Source organism: Thunnus thynnus, chromosome 17, assembly GCF_963924715.1.
Source record: "Thunnus thynnus chromosome 17, fThuThy2.1, whole genome shotgun sequence".
Taxonomy (NCBI): Eukaryota; Metazoa; Chordata; class Actinopteri; order Scombriformes; family Scombridae; genus Thunnus; species Thunnus thynnus.
In genome coordinates this window covers 6,878,958-6,894,035 of record NC_089533.1, presented here as the reverse complement: position 1 = coordinate 6,894,035, position 15,078 = coordinate 6,878,958, and the positions used below count along the sequence as shown (strand labels likewise).

The following is a 15,078-nucleotide window of genomic DNA, read 5'->3' as shown; positions in this document are numbered from 1 at the left end:
TGGACATGTGGTGTTATTTGGTGTTTCTCCTGTGAAAGAGATATTTTGTTGACAAAAAAAACCTCCCAAACATTTACTCAGAGTTCAGGCACCATTTAACAACTGGATATAACAGTTCGACTTAAATTCTCATTTTGAAATATGTGCTAAATAGCTCTGCTGCTACAACTAAAACTACAGTTGCTGAGCAGGCTTTGTTGACCATAAATAGATAAACCTGTTTAACTTGTACAGAGAAGTAACTGTAAGTTGCTAATCACCAGTATCAGGAGACTCTTAATATCAACATGCAGATAGCACCCAAGCAACTGGCTCTATGGTAAACCAGCACACCATCACAACCAGCTGGGAATTAGGAAGTACAGGTGTGTTATTTAACACGGTCATATCCTTAGGGAAGAAGTGCAAAAGACTTGTGCATAATAATGTTAATAATAATAATAATAAGAAGAAGAAGAAGAAAAGACACTGACATCATAAAAAAGTGACAAACAACAGCACTTAAACAACCATTACTTTTATTCAAAGACTACATTTTTGACATCGGAGTAAACAATTACATGATTTGTGGAGAATGAGCTGACATCGAATTAGTGTGAGCTGACAGACCAGTGGGTGGTGGTCTTCAGAAGCACTACTGATGAACGCTCCAGTACCTGACCGGTTTGATTTACAGAGGAACAACAATTAAAAAAAAAAAAAAAAAAAAAAACAACCCAAAAAATGAATACCAAACAGATTCAGACTGGACAAAAAATTTATAGAGCTAAGCAGCTGCACACAAAGGCAGTGTTACGAGCAATCATTTTAATATTTAAATCGAATCCAATTTGATTAAAGAAAAATATTTGAGTTCTCCTTTTACATCCACCCACCACATTATGATGTTGATTTGCTATTCAAAACCCACACAGTCAGAGTATTTGAAACTGTTATCTCAGAAAAAAATGCTTTAGATACAGAATAGTACAGAGGCAGAAACCCAGAGTCTCTCCCTTTATGCTTAGAAATAATGTGCAATCATGATGTCCTGTCCTTGCATTCAATGATAATTGTTAATTGCATGTGAGATGAACAAACACAACAAAAACAAACAAACAAAAGAAAACAGTTAGGCAGTTAGAGAATGTCAGACAATGAGGCTGTAGGAAAAGAAAAGTGAGCTCCCTTCCAACCCTTCTGCTAAATCTTCTCCCTGTCTCTGCTCTTAGAAGAAGGAAATTCCAGGAATGGATTCATCATACCATAACTTTAACATTTTAGGCTACGGTAATCATTAACAGCCTGGAGCTCCACAGCGAGAACAGAGAGGGGAGCCAGACGGCAGAGGAGGGTTAGGTGGTCGCTCTCTGCATCAGAGAAAGGAGCTTGTGGTCACAGTGCACCTCTGTTGGATTTAAGGTTTCATCCCAGTCTTTGTTAACAGGGTCAGGGTATACCACAGGTGGTAGTAGCAGTATACACAGCTGCACTAGCTTGTCTTGATGCTGCTGGTAAGCGAGAGCAAAGACACACGGAGGGAGATTTACATGATGACACATGGTGCACGGCTTTTGGTGATCTTCTGTACCGGTTTCCCGTCATATGCATCCTGGACAGCGTTCATGATCTGTGGCAGGAAACAAAAAAAAGCATAAATCAGAAACTGTTTTTTTTGGTAGTGGTTTACATTTCAAAGGTGGTTTGAGAGTGTTAAAGGATAGGTTCACAATTTTTCAAGTGCGTCTTAAAACAACAGTCAGGTGTCCATATGAACACTGGAAGAGGTGTAATCATCCCTCCTATTCATACTGGCTGTTGAAAGATCCCCTTCAAATGTGCTTTCAATGTAAGTGATGGGGGGCCAAAATCAACAGTGTTCGTGCGAAAATGCATTTAAAAGTTGATCTGACGCTTATATGAGGCTTCAGCAGTTTTAGTTAGGCTGTATTCAGACCAAATCAGGCATTGCGGCGAAAACGCTAATCCTCCCATTCATTTGAACTGGGCGCAGTGTGTTTAGGCTGCAAGGGGTTTTGGCTGCAGCGGCGCCGCACGGGTCTGCAGCGAGAAAGTTGATCCAGAGTCAACTTATGGAGAAACGCAACCCGACGACACGCTGCGGTAGCCAATAACAACTGCCAATCAGACTGATAAGAGCTGTAAAACCCTGCATTGAGGGAGGACAAAAATGCTACTAGGAAGAAGGGAGGACATTTTTCTTTGTTTGACAACATTAAGAGTAAAGTTACACTTTGCTGTCGGCTTCCTGACTCATTTTAAAAAAGACCAAGAGAGAGAGAGAGAGAGAGCTGAGAGCACCAGCAAGAGAGAGCAACTGTGGTTGAGCTAGCTAGCTAATAAGCTAACGTTATTTTCTGATTTGTTTTACAGCGGTTTACACCCCCACGCCCATACACCAGCCTTAGTCATATCAATTGGATATCTGCCATATTAGCAGTCTTTTTTGCATCAAATTCCCTCTCTGTGTTTCCTCGGACAGTGTTTCCCTGTTGAGCTGCCATGGAAGATTAGAAACAAAAAGAGGGACTTTGGCATTAAAAAGACCGCAACGTTATGAGATACCTGCTTGATTTGACTAATTTGGACAACTGAAGCTTCATATTACAGGACATCTTTGCTTACATTTATGCACAGAAGGAGGTATGTGGATTTTGGTCCCATCACTTACATTATAAGTGCATTATGAGTGGATCTTCTAAAGGCCAGTATGAACAGGAGGGATGATTATGGCAAGAAAAACCTATTACAAATGTTCATTTGTAAACCTGACTGTTGTTCTAAGACAGACTTGGAAAAAATGTGAACTGTCCTTTAAGCATGTGTTACTCACGTCATCCTCATATGGGAAGCCACCAGTCTCAAACTTGGAGAAGACAAGCTGCCCATTGATTTCGATCTCAAAGCTGCCTATAAAACAAAAGAGAAAATAAAGTAAGATCATCTGCATGCTTTCTGGAATGATCTTTGCCTCAGTAACAGCAACACAGTAACACATTAAAAAAGGTCAAATGTTAGTATCAGACATTAACATATCTTCGGTAAGAGTTCAATCATTGATTAATCTGAAACAATACTTACTTTTTCTTCCCACGAAGCCTGACACAGCCGCATCGGGAAACTCACCCTTAACAACCCGGGCGAGCTCCTGATAGCGGGGTTCGTATCCTCATGCTCCACTAGATGGAAGAAATACACATGTATTTAAAAAAAAATACAAGAGCAGGACACACTGTGTTTCTACCCAGTGCTGCAAAGTCAATATAAGCTCATTTTAGCCGCCAGCTAATAGCAGCTAATCTACAGTAACATCTAATAGCCGTCTTTAAACTGGGATTTACGGGACGGAAAAAGACACCAGCAGAAGCAGATTAATTAAGCATTTAAACAAAATGAAAATGAGTATAATAAAAAAAGATATAACTACCAGTATTCGACTTTAATTGTCACCCCCATCGTTATTGTTTTTTCCTCAGCGTTGTCACCAGCGCTCGGTGTGATTTGGTGCGTAGCTCAGTTGCTTGTGTAATAGTGAGCCGGCGTCCTGCCTGGCCACGGAAGTGCGCATGCGTCCTCCTTCTTCTTCTTCTTTAGTGTTTATTGGCGGTTGACAAACCAGTTTAGAGACGCATTACCGCCACTAACTGGACAAGAGATTATGTAGGAAATAAAAAACCCTCGAGATTATTTTAGCTAAACCAGTTTCTTTAAAAAAAACGTGATAATATCACAGTATATCTTGTTTGCTGTTTTCTCCAAGAGACCCGAGAATGAAAAATCATTGTGTTTTACCTTCCTTAGTGACTGAAGTAGGTGATTTCTTTTGATATTGTATTTTCTACAATGAAGTAGTACATGTTTGACTGTCTCTGGTTGGATACAGTGTGTGCATTTTCCAGATGGGTGCTTGCCTATTTAATATAATGTACAGTTGAGACCTATATGACCTATTCTCAGATGATTAATGACATTTTCTTCCCTTCGTCTCCAGCCCACCATCCTACCAGCCTTATATAGATGTCCTCCAGTTTCATTATCATCCCAGCACTCCCGCCATACTGATTGTGCATTTGTCCCAGTGAATGTCTTAGCTTCAACTTTGCTTAATGGCTTAACTTTTAGGTCTACATGCTTCATTGTGAGTGTTTGTTTTGCCAGAATATCCACCTGCTCACTTCCCTCCACACCAACATGAGCAGGAACCCAAAGGAAGCATGTAGAGACCCTCAATCTCCATCCCGTACATCATAAGGAATATTTCATTTATAATATCTGTTCTAAATAACGATCTGCCAGATCTGATGCTTGTTAGTGGTGAAAAGCTGTCAGATGCAATAACGGTGTTACTTATTTCCTTCTGCTCTAACCACTGCAGGGCCAATAGTATTGCCAATTACTCTGTGGTATAAACTGACTAATGGTCTGACACCGTTTTCTTAATATATGACTCACTCACTGGGATATATACTGTTGCACCTGGACACCCTGTATCAAGATCTTTGGAGCCACCTGTGAATATAAACACTGAGTCCGAAAAACGCTGATCAAAATAGTTCTGGACTATGCACTATACTGGAAGTTGCTCTGACTTGTCCTTCAATATGGTGGATGAGAGCGACTTCTGGTTCAAGTGAGGATCGAGGAGCGAGGAAGTATCAAATAAGAGAGCTGGGATGTACCCATGGCGTTTTTCAGAACTGACAGGTGGGCGAGGAAGACAAGAAATCAATATTCATTGACTTGAACAACATAAAAACGATGTCATGTCAGTAAATACAGATAATTTCTATTTACAGACTTTACACAACTGTAATATACGTTATTTTGTGTAAGATTTACCTGAAATCTGTATATACAGATGTCAAAAAAGTGCTCTACAGTATCAAGTCTACACTGACTTCTTTGCTGCAGACAGAATAAGTGAAGTGACTGTATTTCAAGAAATCAATATTCAACAAATCTAACAATATACAACAGATTTTAGCTTAGTATACACAGTATATAAAGATGATTATATAGCTATTTACACACTACATAACTGTGTAATATACAGTCTTTGTAACCTTTACCTGCAAATAAGTGCTATGTACAATTCAAAGTCCTACACTGGCTTCTTTGCCCAGGTCTTTACCAGAGGTCTGTTTTGATAGTTGCCAGAGTTGGATCTCTGTATCGAATAACTTGTTTTCCATCACTTGGTGTATGACGCGCGACCACATGCACCCTGAGGCTTGCAATGGCCTGAGTCTCTCTGATGTCACAGGCAGAGAGAAATGTCGGCCTATAGACTTTACAAGGAACAAAGTCATCAACAAGGAACCCTCTGTCAACCATGATGGCCGTCCCAGGTCTTAACGGGGACAGAATTCCAGACTCTCACATGATCTGTTTGTCACTGATAGATCCGGCATACAATGGCGAGATGAAAGTCACAACCCCGTGTGGAGCAACTCCAAGCAGCCCTTTGAGAGTACAGTGAGACTTGTATGCAGGGAACACTTCACTTTGAAGGAGAGGTGAGGATAGATCACTAGCATAGTCCTTGAACTCTGCTGGTAAAAGGTATTTTCTCACCTGGTATCCAGATCCTCTTTGATCCATGGACAGTGTACAGAAAGTTGCTCCATGTTGTGATGATCCGAATGATGTGGACCGATGGATCTGTCAGTAAGGTCTTGCTGTTGTGAGCCCAGTGCCAGATAATTGAGGAACAGGAACATCTCATCTATGGGCTGCAGGGAATGAGTCAAAACAAAATAAAAAAGTCACATTACTTAACCATCATGGTATTTAATTCAATTAAATAACCTAATTTAAGAGTGGTAACAAAGCTAACAGTTATTACCTCATGTTACATCTGTTACATAATGTGCGTGTAACAATGTTTATCTGTATTGTATGGTCCCTGAAAAGGGTTATGTGAGTATTTCTATTTTATGCGACTTGATACTTCCACTCCACTACATTACTGAGGGAAATATTGTATTTTATACTCCACTACGTTTATTTGACAGCCTCAGTTACTTTTCAGATTACAGTTTTAAATGATATTACCTTATTGTTGATTGTTGTCCAAATTTATGTATCAGATCTTTGGTTTTTCTTCTTCTCTATACCTGAATTATCATCTCATGACCCCTCAGACCCCTATAAAGCAGTTAAAACTAGCTCCATCTCAAGCAGCAACAGTAAAATGTAGGGAACACTTCACTTTGGAGGAGAAACGATGATATTATTAATGTACTTTATTAAACGTATCAGTCACTGGACCTTACTGCATACAGAGTACTTTTATTTCTAATGCTTTAAGTAAATTTAGCTTATAATACTTATTTACTTTCACTAAATTTGATTTTAAATGTAGGATTTTTACTTGTAACGGAGTATTTGTATTGAGATATTTATTGTGATATTGCTACTTTTACTTAAGCAAAGGATCTGAATACTTGCTGTTAATCACTCAGGGTTTTCACAGAATGTACTCTACTATCTGTCTGTGTTTGGTAAATGATAAATGCTGTTATGTTCCTCTTCAGAGTGGACTGTAGACCTGCTGCTGAGAGGTGTGGTTCTTACTGTCTGCTGCATGTGGGTTTGATTACTCATTACAGACAACCTTCAGACTCATAAACACATAAAACAGGAATTTCTGCTATCATTCCTTCTACAGCGAGCTTTGTTCACAAAGTGCACAGAAACATGTGTTAAAACATGAGAGATGGCATCCAGCGATCTGGCAGCATGTAAGTCTTGATTCCTGATGTCTCGTAGTAGCTGTATCACATCTATAATAGTGTTAGTGTTCAATTTGAAGGTATTATTATGAAAATCAAAGCAATTTAGCAATGTAGTTATTGTCATAATATTCAATTTCAAGTTTACCAGAGTTGATTTATTACAGATATTTTTTGCCACTGGATTATTGATCTTTTTGGTGCATTGTAGTCCCACTGATTAGTCATATATTGATTTATTATTTATATTATTGTCAAGACATTTAAGAATTTAAGGATTTAAGGGAATGTTATAATTTATTCCATTTATAATATTTATTTTATTAGACAAAACAGAGCCATCTCTCTACTTTCTTGTAGTGTAATGTCATTTTAGGCCTAATTTTGTGCATTTGTAGGGCTGCATCTAATAAATATTTTCATTATCGGTTAATCTTCTGATTATTTTCTCAATTAATCAATGTCTAAAATGTCAATGTCTACAAAATGTCAGAAAATAGTAAAAAAAAAATCACTGATAATAATTTGTCAGATACATTTAAATTGCTTGAAAAACAGCCTGAAACTCAAAGATATTCAATTTTCTATTATATAATAAATATGAAAGTCAGATTATATAAATTTTATAATCTGGAAGCAATGAATTTCAGGTATTTTTGCTTTAAAAATCGCTTAATTGATTATCAAAATCACTGCAGATTAAGTAGTTTCATCAACTATTGGATTCATAATTTCAGCTGCATACATTTTTCTCATTGTTTTCTCATGGTATGAATGTTTTCTACACATATATGAGAATTAAAATGAGAATTAAGCAGCTAATTTGCCTCTTTTTCCCTCTTTTCTTCCCTGTTTGTTAATGTGCTTTTCTGTGTTAGGGGACGGCTGGTGTACATCACAGTTAAAGATTGTGCTTCTCGGTGGCAGAAACTCTGGAAAGAGTTCTGTGGGCAACTTAATCCTTGGCAAAGAGGAGTTCGTCACCAAGGAGAGGACTTCCTGTTCCCGGAGGCTGGGTGCGGTGGCCGGACGGCGGCTCACAGTGGTGGACACTCCCAGCTGGTGGTGTGACTTCAGCTCCCAGGACACATCTCAGCTGGTGAAGAGGGAGATCGTGAGCAGCGTCTCTCTGTGCTCACCGGGCCCACATGTATTCCTGATCACAGTCAAGGCGAGCTCAGCCTTCTCGGAGAAGCGTCGCAGGGCTGTGCAGGAGCATGTGGCCCTGCTGGGTGAGAGGGTTTGGAGTCACTGTGTGGTTGTCTTCACCTCAGCTGACAGGTCTAAACACACACAAGCAGAGGAGCATGTAGAGTCGGGGGGGAAGGCCCTGCGCTGGCTCAGTGAGAAGTGCAACCAGAGGTGTCACAGTGTTATCTTGAGCGATGAGACCGAAGTCACAAAGCTGCTGGTGAAGATACAGAAACTTGTCACGGAAAATGGAAACAGAGTGTTTGAGATGCAGGAAAGCATTTTACAGGTGAACGCAGAGGAGAAGAGAGGGGTGGAAGAGAGGGCTCAGCAGAGGTTTATGAAAGTAAAAAAACACAGATCTGTCATGCGAGGTAAGTTTAACGATGAATGTTTTGCTTATTTTGGTTATTAAAGGTAAAATATTCAATATTTTGCTTTGATTAACACTTCACAGAAATATCCAGTCAATCAAACGGCACTAGATGGTGCTCAAACTAATTGGTATTGCTATTGCCGCTATCAACAGTTGCTTAATTTATTCCAAACATAATGTTGCTGCAGCCATAAAAAGCATTACTACCCGTGTCCTCAATCCTTTCAAATAGAAACCTGGTAAAAGGGATTTTCAGACCAAATATGTGTAGACATTAAATGATAAGGTTGGTGATATTCTACATTTGTTGTTATTGTGAACAAATCCCATGAAAAGACCAAAATCAACGATGTGTTAGTTCATCTCTTCTGACCTCACTGTCTGTGGCAACCAGCTCCAAGCCCATTGGTTCCTACTGAGGATGTAAACATTTAAAAAAAAGCTCTTTAGGTTTATGTTAATACAACAAACTTTGCCGGGGACAGAACGATAAAGTCCTAGACTTATTTCCATCGTCGTCGCCGGTATTTTCACAGACCTTCAACCATTCAGCAAGATAGAGACAGGAGTTCATTGTCTGCCATGGAGAAATATCACAAAACAAGCACCAAACACAGACAATTGAATCCCAAGAGCAAAGAATCAATAAAATGTTTTCAGGGATGAACATAGACTCAAAGAACATCGCATCAGAGGAGACAACAGCTGTGTGACGCAATGATAAAAAGGTGAATCAAAGTCTAGACATAAAAAAACATATTAAGATACCATCAATCTATTCAGGAACTCTGTCGAGTAGCAATTGTTTTGCCTTTGACTTAAAGCTAGAAGGATTAAAAAAAAAAGGCAAAATGAAGACTACAACAGCAGGGCACTGCAGTTTTGCACTGTGGATGTGTTCTAGTGAGTATTTACAGCAGCAGGACTGTGGGATTGAATCAAAGTAAACTACAGTGCCTATGTTTTACTACCATGAGGTACAATGTCACCCACTGCAATGGTGTGATTTGTTTTAATTGTTTTCGGACGACAATGGTGCTTTATGGCACAGAAGAATAAGACACAGCAGAGACAACACTTGTTAGTAGGATCAGTTCATTGTTGTTTTTTTTCTTTTATCAGATTTGTTGACAACAAGAAAAGTACAGAAGTTTTGCTTGAAAAACATACTAAATTAAAGCCGCAAGCAGCATTGGTCGGGACCTTGCACTCTGGCCCGTCGGGATCAGATCATTTTGCTTTTTAAAAATGAGGGATATTTCTTACAAGTGTGGTGTGCTTTTATTTTGAAAGTTTGATTGACATGTGTACTTTCAGGTGTGTAGAGACAATAAGTAACTGCAGCTGGATACAGAAAAATACTCACATATTTGTACATTTCCAACTTCCATTCTTTCAGAGAGGTTGCGGCCCATTACTAACATCAGGATTGTGTTGGTGGGTGCAAAGGGTTCTGGGAAGACCTCAGCACTGAACACCATCCTGGGCAGAGAGAGCAGCCAGCGACTCGGGAGAACAGCTCAGTGCCTGGTCGGAGAAGGAGTTGTGTTTGGTCGACAGGTGACTGTGGTGGACACACCAGGCTGGTGGATGAACTACTTCTGTGATGAGAGTCCCATCTTCGACCGGAGGGAGATCCTTCTCAGCTTGTCTCTCTGTCCTCCGGGGCCGCATGTCTTCCTGCTGGTGATCCGTGTGGACAGAGCCTTCACCGAAACGTATAGGAGAGCAGTGCAGGAACACCTGGAGCTGATCAGTGAACACACCTGGAGTCGCGTCATCGTGCTGTTTAGTTTCGGGGACTGGCTGGGAGGCACGACCACTGAGCGATACATCGAGAGTGAAGGAGAGCCTTTGCGGTGGCTTGTTGAAAGATGCAGCAACAGGTATCATGTTCTGAACAATAAAACCAAAGGAGACGGATTTCAGGTGAGAGAACTGATCGGGAAGATAGAGGAAATGGTGGTCGGCGGCGACGGCGGCTGGCATTATGAATTGGAGAGGAATGTGTTGGAACAGCTGGAGGGGAAGATGAGAAGAGATAAGGAGAGAGCCAAGGAGAGACTGATGAAGAAAGAGAAACAAAGGCAGATTGCGAAGTCTCAGCTGGGTGAGTTAGATACATTTAAGAGTGATAAACAATGTCAGTGTGATCTTGTTGTACTCTCATCTTCAGAAATATTTAATTTAGCAATGCTGTTGGTTCTCCATGTTTCTAACAGAGAAGGTCGACCCTCTCTCAGAGCTGAGAATAGTGCTTGTTGGTGGCAGGAAAACAGGCAAGAGCTCCTGTGGTAACACCATCCTGAGCAGAGAGTGCTTCGACACAGAAAGCCAAACCACTTCCTGCACTGAAAAACAAGCCGAAATCAGCGGCAAGGTGGTGACAGTGCTTGACACACCAGGCTGCTTCCCTGTGACCTCTGACCTCCTGATGGCTCCTTCGCCCTGCGCTATCGTTCTGGTTGTCAACGTGAGCTCCTCATTCAAAGACGCCAACAGGGAAGCCTTGGAGAAACAGCTGGAGGCGGGAGGAGGCCCCGTGTGGAGCAGAGCTATGGTCCTGTTCAGCTACGGAGACTGGTTGGGAGACACGAGCATCGAGCAGCGCATCGAGGGAGAAGGAGAGCCGCTGCAGAGGCTTGTTGAGAGGTGTGGGAACAGATACCACGTCCTGGACAATAAACACCGGGGGGACGGAGCTCAGGTTAACCAGCTAATCGAACTGATAGAGGAGATGCTGGTTGAAGAAAGGCTTGCTGTTCTTCACAGAGGTGATCACATGGAGAGAAGTGTTAAATCAGCACGAGAGCAGCAGACCGACACAGTGACACCGTGTAAAAGGGTTTTAAAGGTGCTCATGACCGGCAGACGTCAGATGTCCCATGAGTGTAAGTAAATGCACTCATGTTCTTTCCCCCAAAACAAACAGACAGTTTATTCTAGTTTGAGACTCACTGAAACAGGATGTTTGAATTAGAGTGTGACTAAAATTTGATTATTTTTGAGGCCCTTTTCTATCACAGCTTAAAAACTTCATATAGAATGACAATATTCTGCATTTTTAACAAAGATAATGCATTGGTGGATTCCCTTTTTTCACATTTTGTAAACAAAAAAATGGTGGAATGATCCTTCAAATTTGATTTGGTAAACATAAATAAATTACAGTAAAAGTAAGTATGACTGCAAATAGAAAATACCCTAATATTACTAAATAACTACAGTCTAAATAACTATAAGAAGTACAACAAATTGTTTTAAATCCTACTTGATTCAAGACCAATAAACATATAAACTGATATAATTGGATATAACCAGATATAATCAGTCAATATTGACAGATTGTATCTAATTATGTATTTAATTTTTTGTTCACTAGCAAGGACCAAACCATCAACAAGATGCGTTTGGATGATTTATTGAGGAAAACAATTAATGTGCATAGTTCTTTCGGTTGCTGACTGCGTTGTGGGGCCGCTGCACCCGGGCAACAGCAGACCCCCTTAGGACCCTTGCGAAGGAGAGGAAGAATCATGAAGAAACAGGAAGAGAGAAATAGGGTGGGAGGGAGGGGCGCAGAATACGAGAGCGGAAGAAGTGGAGAGGGTTAGGTGGTATTTATAGGAATGCCGGTAGTGGCGTAATTGAGGTGTGGTCCTGTTCCTGAAACTTCGCTGAATAGCTTCAATAAATATGCCAGAATGCAAATGAGCTATAAAAAAAATACAAATTCAACCTCACAAAAGATATAAAATTAAAACAGTTACTGAAACAGGATGTAAACATGAGAACAATAGAAGAATATGTACTATATAGAGCAACACTGTGATATAATATCAGTTACTATATGAAAACATGTAACAGAGAAATATACAAAACACAAGCAACACATACATCTGACAAAATGAATAACATCAGATGTCATATCAGGTGCAGCATGGGGAGGGATCAAATGAAATATGGTTTGTGTTGTAAAAGATGAGGTAGCAGTGTCTGTCTGCAACAGAGAGATAAGCAGGTTTATCTGTTAGGGCAGGTGGAGACAATTGTTAAAGAATTGGTTCGGATTTTTTATGGCTCGCATGAAATCACTCCGGTGTTATTATTTCCTTTTACAGTGACTGAATCAGCCGCTTCCACTTCATGTCTGCCACTAAACTGCTCAGAGGTTGCAGAGGAAGACGGTCAGACTGTGGCCCTGCCAGCAGGAAGAACAGGACGGGCTGGACTCTACACCCTGAGGTGGACTACAACAGGTCAACAAAGGTTAACGGTAAATCTGCCCGTCTGGTTCCCGACTGATGATCCTCACAGCCACTTGCGACTGAACGGTGAAAGCCGAGTGCACCTGTTCTCACCCAAACATTCAGCAGTGGTTTTGGTTTTACCTCAAACACAACACAGGATGCTCACAGAGGAAAACATTGTTAACATGCATTCACTCTGCCATCCTGCACTAAGAGAGAACACACTCAGGAGGCTGACTGAGTCTGGAGGCCTGCAGGCGCTGATCAACCAGTGGGGCGACAGCAGCCTGGAAGAACTGGAAACTTTCATTGACTCATACTTTGAGGCTTTGTGGGAGCAAAGCATGGGGTCATTACATCCGACTGAACCTGTCTGTCCTGCAGAGCAGGAGCCTGTCGTCAGGGAGGCTAGAGAGGAGCTGCTCTCATCTATTGACAGAAAACTTTCAAAGCTGGATCTCCTTGAGGACATTAGGAGGGATCTGGCAGAGTTGAGGCAGAGTCTGGAGCACAGCTGGAGGGCCATACAGGAAATCAGAGAGAAAAGTAAACAGGATGTTGATAATACATGTTGATTCAGGGGAAACAGAAATCAAGGATGGAGCAAGTAAGCTGGAATTGTTATTTCATCTAGTAAAAATGTATTTATATGCACTTTTGATTAGTTTATGTGAGCAATCATAAAACATTACTTCTTTGAATGAAGAGGCCACAGTTTTGTTATATTTGTCCACAAGGGGGAGCTGCTGCATAAGATTAAGATAGTATAATGACACTTCTGTCCATTGATTCATCACACTTCAGATTTTCTTTTATTCCTAGAAATCTTGAAATATGTTAAATAAAGTGAGTCTAATGGTTGTACAACATGCTGCGTGGAAGAATGGACTCTGACTTTGCAATGAAAGTAACACATTTCCTCATTTTCTCCAATATGCACAACATACACTACAGTGTATGGCCAAAAGTATATGGACACTAGAACATTACAGCCAGATGTGTAAAAATCTCTTGATTTTTACTGAGACTTCTTTGGTTGTTTATGTATTGACCCAGTCCTCAGGCAAGTTTAGAGCCTGTATTCTGTGGTGGTCTTGTTTTGGACTCCAGTGCTGTATTTGGAAAGGTGTTTCCAATATTTTGTCCACCGTATTTACATATGTGGAGAAACAAAGATATTAGAAACACACTTCAGCATAACTGAATCCAGCAGAACAACACCACAAACTACAGTCTTACCACATCCCTCAGCACAGATATACAGCATGATGACTAGACATTCACTATATGGCCAAAAGTATGTGGACATCTGGACGTTACACCAATATGTGATAGCTGAACATGCTATTCCAAAACCATGGACTTGAATCACTTGCTTCCACTTTTCTGGGAAGACTTTCCACCAGATTTTGGAACTTGGTGTCAGGGATTTCCTCCCATTCAGCCACAAGGACATCCGTGATCGGGCACTTATGTTGTGCCATAAGGTCTGGCTCACAGTCAGCGTTCCAGTTCATCCCAAAGGTGTTGAATGAGGTTGAGGTCAGAGCTCTTGGCAGGCTAGTTTCCCAGTTCTTCCACACCAGACTGGGAAAAAACATTTCACAAACCCGACTTTGTGTTACCATGTCGAAACAGGTCTTCCTCAAACTTTTGCCACAAAGTTGTGTCCATATACTTTTGGCCATATAGTGTAGTTCTCAAAACACATCCTTAGAGGAGAATCTTTGTGTTGTGATAGAACAGAGAAAATTAAAAAAAAGAGGTGAAACACTGCTTTTGGTGCTATAAGAAGGCAGAAAACTGACACAGAGAGTAACCTGAAGATTTATTTCTCTCATGATTCACTCACCTTTCCTGTCAAATAATTCTCTCCAGTCTGTCAGGGTGTTACACAAACATCAAGGACTTAGGTTGAAATGAACTGTGTTCAACTGTGCAGAAGAATCCACGTGTTCGCTTCTTCCAGTTTACAGGTAAACACTCTGGCTTCCAGGAATCTGACAATGGTTAGAAACAGGAAGTTGATTCCAGCCTATACAATTTTCTTTGCAGAGAAAAACAGAGAATCTGTGCAGCTTCCATTCACAACCCATTTTTTTTTTCCCCCTCCAGGATTTGTCAAGGGCTTTCAAGTGAGTCACACACACACAGACACATACTACCGCAGGATACAGAGGCTAATAGCGCTCCGGCAGAGTAAACACTGTGAAAGTCCTCTGCAGTCAAGGCCGATTTTGAAATCCTCACAAATAAAAATGTATGGTAACATCCAGGAAGCAGGTGGCAATTTTTAGATGTAGGTAAAGTTGTTTGATCTAGATTAACTTTCCTGTTTCCGGGGTTTTGACACATCCGAAATCTGAAAGCATCAATTTTCTATGCCGTTTTGAAATGCAGACGTCTCCGCCTGGGTCTGATGTGTTTCGTTCCCCGCAAGCAATATCACAGTGTTACCCTCCCATTTATTAAAGCTGCATCAGGCAACTTTGCACGTCGGTGGCTCCACATGGAAGTGAGAGATAAC

The 15,078-nt window shown here is 40.8% G+C and overlaps 2 protein-coding genes across 2 annotated transcripts; one reads left to right on the top strand and one right to left on the bottom strand.

The window, feature by feature from the left end:
- Positions 1-1,379: 1,379 nt before the first annotated feature.
- LOC137167840 (migration and invasion enhancer 1-like) lies at positions 1,380-3,575 on the bottom strand. Its single transcript, XM_067570147.1, has 4 exons — positions 3,428-3,575; positions 3,082-3,179; positions 2,834-2,910; positions 1,380-1,609 (listed from the first exon to the last, which is right to left on the bottom strand). The coding sequence occupies exons 1-4, from the start codon at positions 3,454-3,456 to the stop codon at positions 1,526-1,528; spliced, it is 288 nt and encodes a 95-aa protein (XP_067426248.1). The 5' UTR covers positions 3,457-3,575; the 3' UTR covers positions 1,380-1,525.
- Positions 3,576-6,295: 2,720 nt separating this feature from the next.
- Positions 6,296-14,116, top strand: LOC137168347 (GTPase IMAP family member 8-like). Its single transcript, XM_067570887.1, has 5 exons — positions 6,296-6,743; positions 7,613-8,299; positions 9,701-10,411; positions 10,524-11,192; positions 12,423-14,116. The coding sequence occupies exons 1-5, from the start codon at positions 6,719-6,721 to the stop codon at positions 13,124-13,126; spliced, it is 2,796 nt and encodes a 931-aa protein (XP_067426988.1). The 5' UTR covers positions 6,296-6,718; the 3' UTR covers positions 13,127-14,116.
- The last annotated feature ends 962 nt before the right edge of the window (positions 14,117-15,078 follow it).